Below are 13,252 nucleotides of genomic sequence, written 5' to 3'. Positions count from 1 at the left end.
CCTGGATGAAAAAAAAGTCACTGATGTTTGTTGTCTTGTCGATTTCTGTAGTATGACATGATTGCAATAGAATTTTAGGGAGATCATAACATGTGGGGGATTAAAAGGAGAGGAACTGAAGTCAGGGAGACAGCCACGAGGTTAGTATCAGTGCTTAGCAAATACAGCCCACCTTCTGTGTTAGGTTATAATAGTCTAGTCTGAAGGTAGTAGGGGGGTGCTTTAGGGGAGCAGCACAAACAAAAGAGGAATGGGTAAATTTAAGAGACACTTTAAAGGAAGATTCATCAGGTTTAGGGGATGCTTGGATTGTGAAAGGGAGAAAGGAGTAAAAGGTTAAATTAATTAAGAAAGGGCATCAGACTAATGTGGCTCTATTGCCATGGCGGACATCCTAAACAAACCAAAATGTAAGTCTGTAAATGTCTCAGGGTTATGAAATCAAAATGCTAGGAATAACCAGTCACAAACAGCCAACTAGGCTTTAAGTTACAACCATTCAGCAATTTCCTTACTTTGCTTCTGCCAATAAAAGTTTCTTCCTGAGCTCTTGTTGGTAGAGCATGCCTGACCACTAGCAGTTTAGGACTGCCCAATTCCAACTGATTTTCATTCACATAAACCTTAACATTTTTAATGTGCTTCATTTTACCTTTTGACAATGTGACTTTGGGCTCTCAAGTGTGTCTCTGGGAGAATCATCCATTACAAGAGAAATCAGGGCCAGGAGCTTGGTTTAGGGGAGAGAGACAGGCAGGCTGATCAGAGGGAAATCACAACATTTAGCAGCTAAACAGAGGAGCCACTCAAAGCAACAGAGAACGAGCAGTCAGGTTTGGAATGAGAGAACCAAGAGAGTGCAGGCACATAGGAGAAGGGATTCAGAGAGGGTGGCCACAGTGTTAGGTGCTGCAGAGGCTTCCAGGAGAGCCAGGCCTGAGAGAGATGCCAAGCAAGGGCAATTTGCAGAGGCAAGCAACCACCACTTACTGAGCCGTCTTCCAGGGCAGTGACATGGTAGAGGCAGAGTCCAGGTGGCAGGGGCAATAAAGAGTATAGACAGTTCATTTAAGACTTTTATTTATAAAAAGGAGAGAATTAATATAGTATGTTGTGAGTACAGCAGCAAAAATACCATATGATTTCATTTGTATTATGGAAAAGTGGACATTTGTGGATCAGTGGAGAAATCTAATAATTACCTTCCAGTGGGAAGATATGAGTCAGAATTGTCAATATCCTCTGCATCCTCAGCCTTTTTTAACATGAACAGTTGGCCAGTTTGGTGTGCCCAGTTATTTGTGTGTGACTGTGAGGTTGAGCATGTATAACTGAAAGGTACAATATGAAAACCACACTATTATTCTTTTGCTATTTAGTCCTGTTCTTTGGGACCAAGTCTTCCCTATTACTTGGTTGAAATGTAGGACACATCCCACCATTCTCCTGGTTATTTTTTGGTAATAAAAGATTCTGTCATTTTTGGTTATGTTACACACAAAGAAGAGTCTGTGTTCAAAAACTAATATGTCCAGTCCAATAAAGTCAAGTGCTGTCTTCTCCCAGCTTGGGTCTTCTCTCGTCTGGCTGCCTCTCTCTGACTTACTAAGCTGTGGTCAACAATTCCAGGATTGAATCTGTCAGAGGGAAGAGAGGCAAGGGATAAACTTGATGTATAGGGACTTTGCCAATATGTATCCTACGAAAACAGCAATTTAATATCATTCAATGTCACTTATGAAAGAAATTGAAGAGGACATAAAGACATGGAAAGACATTCCATGTTTATGGATTGGAAGAAAAGACGTTGTTAAAATGTCTATCCTACCCAAAGCAATCTATACATTTAGTACAATCCCTATCAACATACTACTAGCATTTTTTTCACAGAGCTGGAACAAACAATCTTAAAATTTGTATGGAACCATAAAAGACCCCAACCAAAGCAATCCTGAAAAAGAAAAACAAAGCTGGAGGTATCATGATTCTGGACTTCAAGCTATATTACAAAGCTGTAGTCATTAAGACAGTGTGGTGCTAGCACAAAAACAGACATATAGATCAAATAAATCAGAATAGAAAACCCAGGAGTGGACTCACACTATATGGTCAACTAGTTTGAGACAAAGCAGGAAAGATTATCCAGTGGTAAAAGGACAGTCTCTTCAATAAATGGTGTTGGGAAAACTGGACAGCTACATGCAAGTAGATGAAACTGGACCACTTTCTTACACCATATACAATAAATTCAAAATGGATGAAAGACCTAAATGTGAGACAGAAAACCATCAAAATCCTAGGGGAGAACACAGGCAGCAACCTCTTTGACCTCAGTTGGAGCAACTTCTTATTGAATATGTCTCCAGAGACAAGGGAAACAAAAGCAAAAGTGAACTATTGGGACTTCATCAAAACAGAAAGCTTCTGTACAGTGAAGGAAGCAATCAACAAAACTAAAAGTCAGCCTACAGAATGGGAGAAGATACTTGCAAATGACATATCTGATAGAGTTAGTGTGCAAAATCTATAAAGAATTTATTAAACTCAACACCCAAAAACTGAATAATCCAATCAAGAAATGGGCAGAAGACATGAATAGACATTTTTCCAAAGAAGACATCCAAATGGCTAACAACACATGAAAGGATGCTCAATATCACTCATCATTAGGGAAGTGCTAATCAAAACCACAATATGATACCACCTTAGACCAGTCAGAATGGCTAAAATTAACAACAGATATTAGTGAGGATGTGGAAAAAGGGGAACCCTCTTACATTGTTGATGGGAATGCAAGCTGGTGCAGCCACTCTGGAGAACAGTATGGAGGTTCCTCAAAAAGTTAAAAATAGAACTACCCTAAATCTTGCAATTGCACTATGTGGTATTTACCCTAAAGATACAAAAATACAGATTCAAAAGTATATGTGCACCCCATATTTATAGCAGCATTATCAACGATAGACAAACTATGGAAAGAGCCTAAGTGTCCATCTACTGATGAATGAATATGGAAGATGTGTTACACACACACACACACACACACACACACACATTGGAATATTAGCCATCAAAAAAAAAAAAAAAGGAATATTAGCCATCAAAAAGAATGAAATCTTAATATTTGCAATGATGTGGATGGAACTAGAGTGTATTATGCTAAGTGAGATAAGTCAGAGAAAGACATACCAACTGATTTCACTCATATGTGGAATTTAAGAGATAAAACAGATGAACATATAGGAAAGGGGGTGGAGAAGAAAGAGGGAAACAAACTACAAGAAACTTTTAACAAACCGATTGAGAGAGGTGGCTGGGAGATGGGCTAAATGGGTGATGGGTATTAAGGAGGGCACTTGTGGTGAGCACTGGGTGTTATATGTAAGTAATGATTCATTAAATTCTACTCCTGGAACCAACATTACACTATATGTTAACTAGAATTTAAATAAAAAGTTGAAAACAATATGGTTAATGTAATACTGTCGTCATCCAGCACTAGAGCTCTCTGGGCTTGGCAGGCACTTAAAACTAACAGCTTTCCTTCATAAAACTTTTTGTGGGCTCTTTGAAAGACCCCTACCCATTGCTGGGAGGTTTCACATTCAGTGTCTTTGATGCTTTTGAATCTGTCTCTTCTTCTGACAGCTTATAATTTTGTCTTCAGCTTCTGGGCATCTACAGTATACCTCCAGCCTCCCCCTCCAGAGCTGCTCCTCCTCTGGAGGCTATTTTTGATCAAGATAGAAGATAGCCCCATGCTGGCTCTCTCTTTTTTGCATATCTAGTTGAGGGAAAATGCTTTCTTTGCTTCTTGCAACTCAGTAGGCACAGACCACTCCCAATGCAGCACTGTGTCTTAGCTTAGCTCTCTGCACAGCTGCCCAATACCATTATTTTGCTCTTAGATTGTTCGGGCATGTCAGGTGCCTGCCTACAGCCACTGATGTGTGAAAGCACATCAAAAGCTGTCTCCTAAAATTCCTTTCTAGCTTATTTCCATTTTGACTGTGTTGGTTAAGGGTTACAAAACTAGTTTTTGGAAACCTCCTTTGTAAGTCCTGTGTGCTAGACTTGCACCTGGCTTGGGAATGTGGATGTAGTTGGCATCTATTGTCTTGGGGGATAGAGCCAAAACTGAGTCCGAAATAATTCTATGTTTGTTATGTATGGATTTAAGAAGTTCAGCACCTTTATTCATCTTTAAATACGAATTAAATCCAGACATTGGAGATCAAAGCTGAAGCAGACTTTTGGGAAATTGAAATGATCATTAATGAACATAAATGTGCAAACAAAAATCCACCCAGCACCTTAGTTGTGTTTCTGGCATTTCTTTTTACTTCAGAAATAAGAGTTAAAAGAAGCTGACCTGCATTTAATATATATATATATATATATATATATATATATATATATATATATATATTTATATATATATATCTTTTTTAAATGATCATGTAGCATGCCATATTCCTTTAAGTTTATTAAAAATAGAAATTCTCTCAAGAGCTGGATGGCTTCATGGTTAGAGAAGAGAAATTCTGTGACTGGAATAGATGTTTGTGGCAATTCACATGTCTTTAATTTGCATCCAGTCATAGCATATTTTTTAGGACTAGTGAAAGAAATTTACTTTTACTGGTATTTTCTCTTTCATTTGGTTGATGTTTGTAACATATACTGTCACAATGAACTATTGATTTAGGGATAAGGGGAAGAAAGAAATTACAGAGATTACTGAGAATACGTCCTGGTTCTTCTTTTCCATTTCTCCTTTGGAATTTGTTTAGGAAGTCTAATTGAGACAGGCTTATTTTATTTTTTTTATTTTTAATGTTTTTATTTATTCATGAGAGTCACAGAGAGAGAGGCAGAGACGCAGGCAGAGGGAGAAGTAGGCTCCACGCAGGGAGCCCGACGTGGGTCTCAATCCTGGGTCTCCAGGGTCACGCCCTGGGCTGGAGGCAGACGCCCAACCGCTGAGCCACCCAGGGATCCCCGAGACAGGCTGATATCTCATACAAATAAAGAGTGAATGTATATGCTAAGAGCAGGTTTTGTAAGGGAGCACTTTCACCATGGAAGAGCAACCACTTGAGAAAAGCAGCACTCAGAAGATGTTGATGAGTTATGTATTCTTGCACCTGGAAAGGTGTTTTCTTTGAAGACATACTGCTGAAATATTTACTCTTTCAGGTCAGCCTTCCTCTCCAGTTGTTGGCAGAGTGAATGAGTACAAATTGTATTTGATGAGCTAGAATAATCATGAAAACTCATTTTGAGGCAGATTGTTTCTGTGGAACTGAAGGAACATTTTTAGTAAATGAGATTGTGCTTTTCTTTTTCTTTTTCTTTCTTCTCATGTTTTTAGTTAAGGTTAGTCAATTTAGTTCATCTAGAGTTAACATAGAACAATTTGGAGGTACATTTTATTTTTTTAGATCAGGGTTCAGCAAATCTTGGCCTAAAGGCCAAATCTAGCCCAACATCTGTTTTTGTAAATAAAGTTTTATTGGAATATAGTCTCATTTATTTACCTGTGGTCTCAAGGCAGAGTTGAATAGTTACAACAGGGGCCATTATAGGTTTGCAAAGCCTAAAATATTTACTATCGATTCTTCATAGAAAAATTTTGCAAATACCTGTTCTAGACTTATGAAAGTACTCAGTGTTTTTATGGTTATATGACATAAGTTACTACTGATTCTCTGAATTATTAATAGTTTCAAGTATTTCAATATCTTCTACCATTCCTGATTATATGTTTTGTAAAAATATTTAATAAAAATGACTGAACTCATTGTGGAAATTGGTATGGCCTGATTGCCTGATGGATAATATGTTGAAAATTACAAAACTCATTTCTGCTTTTGAAAACCCTTGGATAGTAAAATAATTTATTTCTTGATTTGCATTTCACCACTTATAAACACCCTGGGAAAACATCATCCAGTACAAAGCACCCTGTCAGCGCTCAGTTACAAAATGGTTTTGTGATTTATTGGAACAATTTAAAATGACGGTAAAAAGAAGCACTCTTTTACTTTTTTCCCTCCACTTTTCCATGCTGTTGGCTTCTTCCACTCCTTGGCATTTATATTCCTTCCAAATACAGGACAGAGAGTTAAGGTTACTCTGTGGGCCATTTGACAAATGGCCGTGTCTCTTCAGGGTTGTCTGATTCTTCTTATGAGAAGGTTATTTCAATTTCTGGCAGGAGACACTGTATAGTAATTGAGGTTAATCTGAGGAGCCCTGTAAGAACAAGCCTGGGGACAAGAATCTATTTGTTCATTCATTTTTACATACATTTATTTAACAAACATTGAAAGCATGCTGAATTAGGTGCTCAGCACCCAGTGATTTAGATGGATACAAAGCAGATAATTATAACATATTGTGTTAAGTGAAACAATTGAGTTATATAAAAGTTATTATGGGAGGGAAATAAGAAAAGTTCCCTGGAGGAGGCTAAATCCAGTTAAAGAAGTCCAATAACTTCTGTAGGACATTCGAGGGGAGACATCCAGAAAGTGGACTTAAGTCTGAATCTCTGGGCTGAGGTATGGGCCAAGGATATAGATTTAAGTGTTTTTAGTATAGAGATGGCAATTAAAACCGTGAGAGTTGATGAACTTACTTAAGAGTCTGAAGAATGGGAAGAGCATCAGGTTCAGGGTGGGTAGGGCCAACATTTCAGCATAGACTGAATGAAGGAGGAGATAGTAAACAGGGGAGATGGAAAATCCAGGAATTATCAGAGATGATGAATAATATAGGAGACAGAAGAAGAGAATTCATTTCAAATATAGTTAATGTAACTACTTATGTGTTTAACAAATAAGTGCCTAAAACTTGGTTTCAAGGCTATTTAAAGTAGGCCCAAACAAATCAGTTCATTTCCTACATTTGTCAAAGCTAGTTCTATTTACTTAATCTAAGACATATTTATTAAGCACTTTTTTTGGTATTAGACATTCTTAGGTTGGCACCTTGAAGAATAAGCTATGAGGGATAAAAAAATGATCCAACATGGACATGGTGCTCAAAGAACTTGCAGCAAGATAAATTACATACCTAAATATTTATGGTGTAAAAAGGGACAGAAGGAACTATAGAGCATAGAAGCTTAGAGTGCCAAGATTGCTTTTGGATTGGGGATTCAGGGAAGCAGTAATATTTGAGTTAAGTCTTAGAAGATGAGTAGAGATGGAAGTATGAGTAGGATAAGCATAGGGGAGAGTAGGAGCTGAAACACAGTGCATAAAACTGCAGGACACTGTCAGTCTTGCATTATTGCTGTTTACTATGTTTGTTTCCATCTCTTGACTGACCTTCCTATGTTGAAGACTAATTTATCTTTACAGAGCCTCATATGGTGTTTTGCATGTAGTACTTACTGAGAATTTGCAATATGAATTTAACTTGGGAGAAACATCATCATTGTTTTAAATTTGCTTATTACATAGCCTCACCTGTGCTAGCCTCAGTAATAAAGCCAAAACTGATTTCATGACCAGCATTCTTGTGTTTATAAGTAAAAGAGGCAATACGGGTAGATTACCTTCTTGATCTGATTTCTGCAGATGACAAATTAGAATTTGTAAATGAACCGAATACATGTAATTGTAACATTCCTATATAGGATATGAAAACAATTTAAGATAGAAGCCACAAATGTGATGCTTAAGGCCTTGATCAACACAATTTCTTTGGGATCTACTTTATTTTATTTTATTTTTTTTTAATTTATTTTTTTATTGGTGTTCAATTTACTAACATACAGAATAACACCCAGTGCCCGTCACCCATTCACTCCCACGCCCCGCCCTCCTCCCCTTCTACCACCCCTAGTTCGTTTGGGATCTACTTTAAATGACATCATCGAGGCTAAGTTTTAAGCAATTATTTTGTTAGCATATAAATAGTTACATTTGTTTTAAACTTTGAAATGAACTCTATCCTTCTTTTAGGATTAAAAAACAACTTGTACAGTTGCTTTGGATTAACCAAGGTTGATTAAAAAAAAAAGAACCTAATTTGTAGCTGCATCTGTGTATTTGCTTTGATAAACAGAGAATCAGATTTAGAATGCAAATTTTAATGGTGGAGCTACTTAGCTATTTTGAAGAGATTCTATTTAATATGTTACTTATGGATTTAGAGTGGGCAGAAATATAGGGAATTAGGAAAAGTGACATAATAATAGGCCACATATTTTCTTGTTGATCTTAGAAAAGGAAATAATAATATTTGTTAAAATAGAGTAGAATGTATTATTTGAAGGTTTGCACAAGAAAGTAATTCAAGGACTTTGGAAGATAAAAGATGTTAGTCCATGATGATTTTATATTTTTGATTATGTATAAATACTTGAATTATGTGTAACTTTATTTTCTCCATTGTTTTTTTTGAGAGTGAAATTTAAAACAAGTTTGAAGTCATGGTTTGACATGTGTTATTCTTGCTTCATAAATTCCTAGAATGTGTAATTTAATTTAATTTAATTTTCATTTCACAAACGTTTAAAGTCAAAATAAGCAGTTTGTTCAAATGACCTGCAGTGAAATATAGAGACAGATCACCTTTCTGTATTAGTGAATTGACAAGAAAAACTCATGAAATCTCATAGGCTTCATGTTGCAGGTGACTAAAAATAAACTTCCACAAGTTAAAATGAACTGTTCTTCTCATTGAATCATTATAAATGCAATTAAAAATAATTTTCTAAATCTTTTTATGTAGGTAAGTAAGCAAGCGAAATAATTAAATAAGAACTCTTTTATGTTTTATCTTTTTTCCTTCCTCCCAATAGGACCAGACATATTATCAATCATTTCAGGTTTCAGAATATGGTAAGAGTTCTTCAATTTATTTTGAAAGAAAAAATTTTATCTTTTTTCCTTCCTCCCAATAGGACCAGACATATTATCAATCATTTCAGGTTTCAGAATATGGTAAGAGTTCTTCAATTTATTTTGAAAGAAAAAATATTTGAAACTTTCCACAGAGATAAGAGAGATTTCCAAGTGATATGTTATTTAAAGTAAAAATCCTAGTGAAGGTAAAATCCTGGTATTTCTTACAGGCCTAAACATATTTTTTCCTTTGTAAAAGATATAGATGGTTATTGTGAGAAAAAAAAAAAAGGAAACCGATCCCTAGAGTCCTATTATGTGGTCTTTCTTATGCATGATTTTTTTGTTTTTCTACTTTGTTGTGCTCTTAACATATTTACGTCTTTGTTATTTTTTAACATAACATTAGTTATTTCCCATATTTTTCATTTGGTAGGCTTTGGTAAAGACAGTTTGTTTAACTTGGTTTAATCCTCTTCTTGCAGGTGTCACATTTATAGAACAGTTGTACATGCATAGATAAAGACCACGTGGCTCAATTACTTTGTCGGTAGATGGAGAGGGAGGAAAGCTGAGGATAGGAACTCATCTGTTAGTATAGGATCTCACTCTTATATAATTTGGGGGGCTATTTTGAGGCTACAAATGAGCTTTTTCATTTGATTTGTGTCACTTTTTGACATTGTATCTCATTCAGGCAGTAGTAATTTTGGAAAGTAGTGCCACAACTTTGTGGCTCAGGTTCCACATAACTCATCCAGCACTGTCACTTTTTAAAAGAAATTTATTTATGAGAGATAGAGAGAAAAAGAGAGAGAGAGAGAGACTGACTACAGGCAGGGGGAGGGGTAGAGGCAGAGAGAGTAGCAGCCTCCCTGTTGAGCCGGGAGCCCAATGCCAGGCTTGATCCCAGGATCCTGGGATCATGACCTGAGCAGAAGGCAGATGCTTAACTGACTTGAGCCACCCAGGAGCCCCAGCACTGTTACTTCTAAGTCTCATGATCCACTAGAACAGGAATCAGCAAAATTTTTTTCCTAGAAAGGGCCAGTTAGTACTATTTTAGGCTCAGTGGGCCATATGTCTCTGTCATAACTACTCAACTTAGCTGTTGTAGCAGGAAGCAACCATAGACAATGTGTAAGTGAATGTGGCTATGATCCAGTGAAATTTTATTTAAAGACATGGAAATTAAAGTTTTCTTTAATTTTTATGTCATAAAATATTCTTTGATTTTTTTCCCCCAACAGACTAAAAATGTAAATGCTATTCTTAGTTCATGTCAGTTATCATTTACTGACCCCTGATCTGGAACTGTGTTGTTCAAATTGGGGGGGGGTCACTTATTACATGTGGCTATTGAGTGCTTGAAGTGTGGCTAGTCCAAGTGGAAATGTACTCTGAGTGGGTTAAAAGATCAGATTTTGAAGACTTAGTAAAAAAAAAAAAAGAAAAATAGCTCATTAATAGTAATTTTTTATATTGAGTACATGTTGAAATAATAATATTTTAGGTATATGGCACCAAATAAATTATTACAAAAATTAATTCCACATGCTTCTTTTTGCTTTTTAAATGTGGCTATTGCCACAATTTGAAATTGCACGTGGCTCATATTTTATTTCTTTTGGACAGTGCTGTTCTAAAAGAAGAAATCAGGGGTCAGAGGTCGCCAAGGTTTTTATAGGCTATTTTATTTAATTTATTTAATTTATTTATTTTATTTTCATTTCACATAGAGGTGGTTCTGGGTTGTTATATATTATTGAATTCATTATAGTGGAGGTAGGGAATTCATTGTTAGCCTATGATGTTTGAAGAAGGCACATTTGAATTCTTTGCTCTAAGGAAATCCTACCTCTGAGTGGATCATTTGGCTTTTTTGGCCCTCTGATCCTAGATTTGTCTAGGAGAGTCTTAACATACTAAGGGCCTTTGGCCTGGTTTGGAGTTGGAGGTCTGATTTATATTGTTTACCTATTGGCCTTCTATATATTTCTGTTAATTGAATGGTGAGATGCTTTGTAATTGGACTGATCTATTTCTTTAGCTAGTGAAGTTTGAGAAAAAAATTTCTATAGACTAGAAAGATACAAAATTTTTTACTCTGGTGGTATGCTTTATATTACATAGTGTTCATATTTATAAAATGTTTCATATCTTAATTATATAAAGCTGACCAAAGTAGGGGCTTTTAACTTTGGGATTGACTTCAGGAATCACTGTCACATGAGGAAAAGCATCATTACTTTGTAGCTATATCTTAGTGACTAACTTAGAAATCCTGCTACACAACTTTCCCTTCATAGCAATCCATTACATTTGACTATCTCCAGATTCACCTTTGATTGTCTCAAAGAATAAGGATTCTGTATGACTGCATACATGGCACCATGCAGAGGGAGAGTCTTGGGGCCCTAGGATGTACTTTTAGTAACCAAGTTGGAGAATGTCCTAGGGAAAGGAGTGCTCTAGAAGCAATTATTTACCACATGATGGGCAAGTATTTTAACAAGCAGTAAGGTGGCACCAATGGATGATCCCTGGTCTCCCAGCATTCAGATGCCTTAGCAGCTAGGGTTCTGGATACATGTAGGTTCTACCAATGAGAAGCTTCCACTGACACAAGTGTTCATAGCAACTGGCCCACACTATCATTGTCTAGTCGCCAGCCTCCTAAGGGTTTTCATTTTAGATGAAATGAAGTGCTTTTCATCTGTGTGTTACTATGTATTTGGATTCTAAGGAGTCTAAGTTCAAATAGTACCAATTGTCGACTTCATTAGAATAATTCAGTCTTTATTTTGTTAAACTAAAAGTGATAGTAAAATAGATTCTTTAAGATATTTACCCTTACTTTTCTTTTCCAGTATTGCCAAAATTTGAAGTTACTTTGCAGACACCATTATATTGTTCTTTGAACTCTAGGAGCTTAAATGGTACTGTAATAGCAAAGTAAGTATTCATTTGTTTTTATGGCTACGTACTGTTATAAAATTGACAAAGAGCTCACTATATACTCCAGAATATTAGCACCATGTTCTTCTTATTAAAATATCCCAATTGGCAGAAAACAAATATCTGTAATAAATAATTAAGCATGGACATATCTATAAAGGTCTTTGCACCCATCTGCCTGCTTCTAAGCTCATCCAGTCCTGAAATATTTCCCACAGACAAGTATCTTTCTGAGATTAGCCAGGGGATTTACATTATAGATTGTTCCAGATTTAAAAAAAACTCATATCTTTATTCCTTATATAGCTGACATGGATCAAGGGTACTTACCTTTTCTTCAATCTTAATTTTTTTTTTCTGGCAGTAATGGAGGTTGAACCTTGGGGGAGGAATTTGGTTATCTTATGGCAATTAGCAAATGAGTGAGTAGTTCATAGCCCTCATTATTTCAGCAGATGTACACAGAGAGATTCCAACACATCTGTATGGTAGAGGTATCATGGCTCCCATGATTTTGAGCCATTGGCTCGGACAGCATAGCATTTCACTTTGCTGTGGTAAAAAGCATCCTGAGAGTCCTAGACTAGCAGTTCTCAAAAATGTAGGCTGGAGTTATTCTGGTACTAATCTTATGTAGCTTTCATTTTTGATGCGTGAATAGTTGTGTTTTGCTTTCTGAAATTTATTTAGTTTCAGAATTTATTTGTAATAGCTGATAAACACTGGACTCCCTGTCACTGCTTTCTCATCACCATATCCCTCTCTTGGTGAGGGTTTGTGGCAATGACAAGTGATGGGCAATGAGTCTCCTCGTGGAAGCAGCCCACAGGCGAGATGTTCTGAGGACTCCTGGTTCAGATTTTATTTGGAAAAAAAAAAACAAAACAAAAAAAAAACATGTGAAAATCCTACAACACAAAGGCAAAAATGTGTCTACAGTTTATATACAAACTTAGTTTTCTGCTGTGTTCAACTAAGGGGTGGCTTCCAACATGAATTTGGGTACCGTGGGTGGATTTGTAGTTTAGAAAACACACAGATGCCTGCATTTTGCATAATTATTATCCTCCCCTTGATCTTAGCTAAAGGCTAAAGATTCTGTCTGGGTTATATTTTGAGTTCTTTGACTAGAGTTTATGAAACAGTGAGTGCAAATCCACACAAACCATCAGTGACCTTATGGATTAGGGAGAATGTGGATACCTTCTTTGCTTCTGTTTTTGGTGTTCAGGGCTGGGCTAGGGATTCACTACACTCAGTTAAAACAGTTATTCTTAGGCTCTGGTCACTTGCCAGAAAGTTTTCTATACAACTTTTGTGTGTGGGGGTGTGGATCCCCTGACACGCTCCTTTCTGCAAGCCCAGTGAGAACTCTTACAGGAGCATCTCTTTACTTGCTAGATGGGATGCTGCCAATGAGTCACGAATTGCTT

At 36.5% G+C, this 13,252-nt stretch overlaps 1 protein-coding gene across 6 annotated transcripts in view; it reads left to right on the top strand.

Annotated features, from left to right (window-relative positions):
- CD109 (CD109 molecule) overlaps positions 1–13,252 on the top strand; it is a 126,419-nt gene that overhangs the window by 49,911 nt on the left and 63,256 nt on the right. For 5 of the 6 annotated variants that reach the window (XR_012033985.1, XM_072832330.1, XM_072832332.1 and 2 more), the window contains 2 exons: positions 8,921–8,960; positions 11,732–11,816. Coding sequence is in view for 5 of the 6 variants with exons in the window: in XM_072832330.1 (XP_072688431.1) it covers positions 8,921–8,960; positions 11,732–11,816 (125 nt within the window). In the remaining variant the exon portion in view is untranslated. Of the gene's footprint in view, positions 1–8,818; positions 8,859–8,920; positions 8,961–11,731; positions 11,817–13,252 lie in introns of all 6 variants that reach the window. The other variant, XM_072832331.1, reaches the window with a different exon arrangement.

The sequence above is a fragment of the Canis lupus genome, chromosome 7 (assembly GCF_048164855.1).
Source record: "Canis lupus baileyi chromosome 7, mCanLup2.hap1, whole genome shotgun sequence".
NCBI lineage: Eukaryota > Metazoa > Chordata > Mammalia > Carnivora > Canidae > Canis > Canis lupus.
Note: the sequence above shows the minus strand (reverse complement) of the source record. Positions and strands in the feature narration are given on the sequence as shown.